The following is a 6,000-nucleotide window of genomic DNA, read 5'->3' as shown; positions in this document are numbered from 1 at the left end:
GGAGGCGGCGGCGGCTGGGGGCGGGGGCGGGAAGGGGGAGGAAGGAGGAGGGAAGGGGGCGGGGGCGGGAGGCCTTGCGGGAGGCGACGAGCCTGGGGCACACTCACTCGCTCGCACGGCGCGCGGAGGATCCTGTCCCCGAGCCGCGCCAGCCGAGCCAGCCGGGCGCCTTGCTCGGTCCGCTCGCCGCGCCGAGAGAGCTGCTCCAGACAGAGCCAGCCCGCCGGCGCCGAGCTGCCGAGAGCCCGGCCCCAGAGCCCCTGAGCGCGGCGCGGCGAGCCCCCGGAGGCGGCAGAAGGACCCGAGCGCCAGGAGAGGGCGGACGGGGGACAAGGAGGCTCCCGGCGCGACGAGGAGACTCTCAGAGGAGGAGGCGGCGTGAGGACACCGGGGCCTCCTGCCGCCGCAGCCGGGTCGAGGCGAGCAGCCCATACCGAGAGCTTGGCGGCCAGCAGCGGCCAGGGGAGGGGGCGCCGGCGGCCCCCGCACTAGCCAGCAGCTTGCGCCCAGGAGGGCGAGAGCGCGCGACCCGCCAGGGGCCCGCTGCCGCCGCCCCGCCGCCCTCCCCCGCGCTGTCAGCCCCGCCGGGCGCCGCCGCCGCCGCCGCAGCATCTTTTGCCTCTGCGCCCCCGCCAGCCCCGAGGAAGTCCCCGCCGAGGACCAGAGCTCCTGGGAGCGAAGGAGGAAAGACCAGAGACTCCCCTAAAACGCCCAGATGCAGAGGATTGGAGAAGCCTCGCCAAAGCTTTCTGTGGATTAAAAAGATATACGATTTTTTTTTCTTTTGGCAGAAGAAACGGAGAGGAAGACCAGCGGGGATCTGCAAGGAAAAAGGGGAGCTGTAACTCGTGGATACATTTTTTTCCACCCTTCAAACGTCTTGTTCTACTTTGTAAACATTTTCTTTTTTTTCTTTCTTTCTTTTTTTTTTTTTTTTAACCCCAGCTCAAGTCTGACGGCCCCAGATCTCCAGTGTGCGAGGAGGTGGTGGTGGTTTTCATTCGGGGCTTTGCATATTTGGTTATTAGATTTTGAGCCTTTATTTCGCCAGACATCTCATGCGGGGTGAAGTCCGCTCGGCCCCCTCCTCCGAGTCTTCGTGTGCACGGAATTTGAGGAGATCCGGTTACTAAGGATATAGAGGAAAAAAATAAATCGCGTGCCTGCTTTTTTAAAAATTGCCTGCTTCTCCCCACCCCCAAATTAAGTTGCTTAGCAAGGGGGAAAGAGGCTTTTACCTCCCTCCAGCAGCTCAGCCGAACGCCTTCCGTTTTTTGCCCCCGCGGATCTTCCATGTAGGAAGCCGAGGCTGGCGAGCCCGACAGTCGGGAGCCGCTGCGGGGGGGCCTCTTTTTGGGGAGGCGCCGACCCCGGCAGGCTTCGCCGACCCCAGGGAAGCGGCGGCTGCGTTCCTCCGGGGTGCGCCGGGGCCCGAGAGCCGCGCTCGGCGCGGGCCGCGCGGGGTGGGGCAGCCGGAGCGCAGGCCCCCGAGCCCCGGCGGGCGCCTCCGGGCCCCCGCGCGCGCCCCGGCCTCCGGGAGACTGGCGCATGCCACGGAGCGCCCCTCGGGCCGTCGCCGCTCCTGCCCGGGCCCCTGCTGCTGCTGTTGTCGCCTGCGCCTGCTGCCACAACTCGGCGCCCGACTTCTTCATGGTGTGCGGAGGTCATGTTCGCTCCTTAGCCGGCAAACGACTTTTCTCCTTGCCTCCTCGCCCCGCATGTTCAGGACCAAACGATCTGCGCTCGTCCGGCGTCTCTGGAGGAGCCGTGCGCCCGGCGGCGAGGACGAGGAGGAGGGCGCGGGGGGAGGTGGAGGAGGAGGCGAGCTGCGGGGAGAAGGGGCGACGGACGGACGGGCACATGGGGCCGGTGGCAGCGGCGCAGGCAGGGCTGGCTGCTGCCTGGGCAAGGCGGCCCGAGGTGCCAAAGGTCACCATCCCCACCCCCCAGCCGCGGGCACCGGTGCGGCCGGGTGCGCCGAGGCGGATCTGAAGGCACTCACCCACTCGGTGCTCAAGAAACTGAAGGAACGGCAGCTGGAGCTGCTGCTCCAGGCCGTGGAGTCCCGCGGCGGTACGCGCACCGCGTGCCTCTTGCTGCCCGGCCGCCTGGACTGCAGGCTGGGCCTGGGGGCGCCCGCCGGCTCGCAGCCCGCCCAGTCGCCCTCGTCCTATTCGCTCCCCCTCCTGCTGTGCAAAGTGTTCAGGTGGCCGGATCTCAGGCATTCCTCGGAAGTCAAGAGGCTGTGTTGCTGTGAATCTTACGGGAAGATCAACCCCGAGCTGGTGTGCTGCAACCCCCATCACCTTAGTCGACTCTGCGAACTAGGTAAGAAGTTGTTCGGCGCCCACCCCCTCCCCCCGGCGCTGCAGTGATGGAGGAAAGCCCCCTGGGCTGTGTGTGTGTGTGTGTGTGTGTGGAGCCACCGCTCCGGAGGGGAGTGTCCAGCCCTTCCTGGTGGGAGACTTGGGGACGAGTGAAGAAGGGACCGGGAAACTGGAGGGCGTTCCCGGGGGTTCCCTTACAGATGCTTCTCCTGTGCTGTCCCGGTGGCGGCTGTGACGCTGCTCGTGCACACTCTGCAGACACGCGGTTAGAAATTAGGCGTCCTCACTTCCGGATCAGCTAAGGGGTGCAGAGAGAAGTAGGGGTCACGCCTCCCCCGCACCCGGAAAGGCGTTGAGGTGTGTGGCCGAGTTGGATTCGGTCCAAGCCCGCCAAGGAAGGCTGGGAGAAGCGAGCTGTAAAGGCTGGGAAGTCTCTGCTCCTTTAGTCAATACGGAGAGTCACTCGGGCGCGGGGGCCGGGATACTCCCCTGGCCGCGCCGCTTTAGGGATCTGGGGGCAAAGAGGGTTAGGATGGGAGGCCGGACCCTCACAACTCTACCCTCCACGCTGCCAGCCCAGGGTCACAGAGAACCAGGAGTCAGAAGTTGGTTGCTCCCTGCTTCCCTTCCTTCCCGCCCCAGAAAGCACAGCGTTCACTGGAGGGGGTGGTCTGCCGGCCCCCTCGGGAGCTGCCCCTCTCTGCGCTGGGTCTGGATCGAGACCCCAGCCGCCACCTCTCTGTCCGCGCGGCCTCCTCCACTGCTTCCCTTTTTTCTGGGTCTAGGTGCAGCGGGGGGAAGGGTGCGCCCCGGTGCCAACAGAGCCTCCTAAGTTCACCAGCGCACTTGGGGTGTCTCTGGGGTGGGCTGGGAAGGGGAGCCGAGTGCTCCCCCGCGGGTGCCTCCCGGAGCGGCGGGGGCGGTCCGGGGCGGGGGTGTCGGGCGCTGGGAGCGGGGTCTGAAGTTCGGGGACTAGGAAGGGGGGGCTCCATCGCCCCCCGCCCTGGGAACCGAAGTGCGCGGCCCGCAGAGCCGCGGCGGGCCGGGTGGTTTCCAGCCGGGGCCGGCGGAGCGCCGCGGTGGCGTCCGCAGACGCGGAGGAGCGGAGCCCGCGGCTGGCGCCAGGCGGCCTCTTTGTTTATCTGACAGCTAAATATCAAGGCGATCGCCGCCTCGCGGCCCTGCCTCCAGCCCCCACAGCTAAGACAAACAGTTGGGCTGAAAGAATGCCTCTGTTATCGTAAGTTTTTATCTCTGGTTCTCATGGCTCGGCCTTTATTTTCTCTTACTTTCTTAATTCCAGAGTCTCCTCCTCCTCCCTATTCCAGATACCCGATGGATTTTCTCAAACCAACTGGTGAGTGGATGATTTTAAAAATATCCTTCGTCTCTGGAGTGAGACACAGAGCCTCTAGAACGCGGGTCTTTATGTCCTGGCAGCGGCCTGGGGAGGCGCTGGGTTTGCCTGGAGGTGGTTATAGGATTCCTGTGCTGGAAGTTTGGATTTTTCTGTTTTTGTTGTGGCTGGAGATTATATGTATGTATATGTGTGTGTGTGTGTGTGTATAAATTTTTAAAGGGTTTCTTAGATGTGCTTTACAATTTGTTCTTTTTTCCACGTATTTGCACCGGGATCAAATTGGCTCAGGTTTATTAACACGTGGAATTGGATCCACGCAGAAGTGTCTTGGGAGCCAAAGAGGACAGGTTGATGGGAACATTTGGAGGCTTTGTGAGCGCCAGTGGAGTCAGGGGGAAGAATGGATAATTCGGTGGAAGGGAAGGCAGTTTAAAAAGGTGCAGAGAAGACTCTGGTTGGGAGTAAAAGGTTTAGAAGATGTAAGAAACCAAGACAAAACCACCCTCATGGGCTTCCTCTCCTCCCTCCCCTCCCCGGCAAGTCAGCACTCCTCCCGGATTTTCTCAGAATTCTAGGTCGGGGCTATAAAAGTTTCTGGCATAGCTCTGCCTGCCTGTTGCTTTGTCACCGGGTGGCATGGGGCCAGGCCAAAAGCTCATTGGAGACTGGCACCAGCCCTGTTGTGATTGTCTGCATTCAACTCCTGGCTGGCAGTGCAGGGCTCACCCTATGGAGCTGGCAGTGCCCGGGGGAGTGGAGGGCTGGGGGGGAGCGGGGGAGGGTCAGCAAGGCAGGGAAGGCAGGGCCGTGGGGGTGACCAGGGGGTGGCCCTGTGTCCAGGAGCCCCTTCTTACAGAGGGAGGTTCCTCAGCTGAAAAGTAGTGATTGTAGCTTTGAAACTCTGTGCTCCGTGTACTGGATGCCTGGAAAATAGAGTGTTATTTTTTGCCAAGGTTCTGAGAAAAGTGAAGGGTTGGGCCTCATTTCGCTCTTGGAATTCTACAAGTCCTTCGCCTCCTGAGTTTTGCCTGCTGGGCTTTCCCCCCACTAATTAAAAGTTTTGCTGGGGCGTTGTCATAAATTAAATACTTTAATGAACGGTGTAACCGAAGCCCACAGCCCTCCCGGGACTCCGCGCCGCTCCCTCAAGTCGGGCAGGCGTTGCTGCTTGCCTGGTGCCTGTCTAATAAGTGGCCTGCAAAGCATGTGATATTTTGCTTTCGATTTACAAAACACCAGATAAATGGTCATTAATGAGGAGATAACCAGCTCTCTGTATTTGCAGCAAATGTTCACGGAAATTATCAAGCCCGGTTTTCTCAAAGAATAACTTTGACAGGGTTTTTTGGCTTCAAGACCCAAGAATTCTTTCCTGAGGTTAGCTCTCCAAAGGCCACCTCTGTCCTGTTTTTGTTTTTTCCTTCCATAGTCTTCAAATTTGGAAGAGTTCCCCAAAAGAGAGACAGACCAGTCACCTTGACCACCCCCCTGGAGTAAAGGCAACTAAGGGTAAAATGTCCCCAGAAACCTATACCCATAGAAGAAGAGGGTTATATTATATTCTCTTGGGTTTCCTGCAGAGATACCGGAATAAGCCTGTTCACCCGATTTAAGCGGCCATCCTGCCAGGCCAGGACATTTCAGTGAGTGGAGTGATATATTTATTCATTAGCAAGTGTTGACATTAGGTAGCAAAATGTGTGTAAACAGAGAAGCCACAAAGACAGGAGTGTGCCATTTCCAAGGGGGAGAAAAGTTCTGCAGATCAGCCAATAGGAAGTGATTAACCTGCCAATCGGAAACTGAAACAGCTGGTTACTCACCCAAAATGCTTTGTGTAAAATAAAACAACAACAACAACAAAAGAAATGAAGAAACGGTGGTGGTGTTTGAGGACATGGAGGGTGGTAACAGGGGAAGCCCCGGGGAAGGAACTGTCCTGACACTTGGAAGAGGCTGGGGCTGGTTTTGCTGGCTACTCGGGCCAGGGGTGATGAGGTCAGATACACAGAGGAGGGGGCTGCCCAGGTTTTTCTCCTCACCTTATACGTGGGAGAAGAATATTTGGCTGGGGAATTTAGATCTGCCACTTACGTGCATTCTTTATTACTAAAAGTTTTAAAATAGATTTCAGAGAGGAAGGGAGAGAGAAACATCAGTGATGAGAGAGAATCATTGACCCGCTGCCTCCTGCACACTCCACACTGGACCTGCAACCCGGGCATGTGCCCTGACCGGGAATCGAACCCTGACCTCCTGGTTCATAGGGTCACTGAGCCACGCCGGCTGGGCTGCCACTTACATTCTTAAGTT

The 6,000-nt window shown here is 59.4% G+C and overlaps 1 protein-coding gene across 1 annotated transcript in view; it reads left to right on the top strand.

Moving 5' to 3' along the window:
• Positions 1-1,244: 1,244 nt before the first annotated feature.
• Positions 1,245-6,000, top strand: part of SMAD7 (SMAD family member 7) — a 29,535-nt gene continuing 24,779 nt past the window's right edge. Inside the window, exons 1-2 of the mRNA XM_081097938.1 lie at positions 1,245-2,328; positions 3,631-3,684. Coding sequence (XP_080954064.1) covers positions 1,719-2,328; positions 3,631-3,684 — 664 coding nt within the window. The 5' untranslated portion in view covers positions 1,245-1,718. The remainder of the gene's footprint in view (positions 2,329-3,630; positions 3,685-6,000) is intronic.

The sequence above is a fragment of the Myotis nattereri genome (genome assembly GCF_964212035.1).
Source record: "Myotis nattereri genome assembly, chromosome: 8".
Taxonomy (NCBI): Eukaryota; Metazoa; Chordata; class Mammalia; order Chiroptera; family Vespertilionidae; genus Myotis; species Myotis nattereri.
Note: the sequence above shows the minus strand (reverse complement) of the source record. Positions and strands in the feature narration are given on the sequence as shown.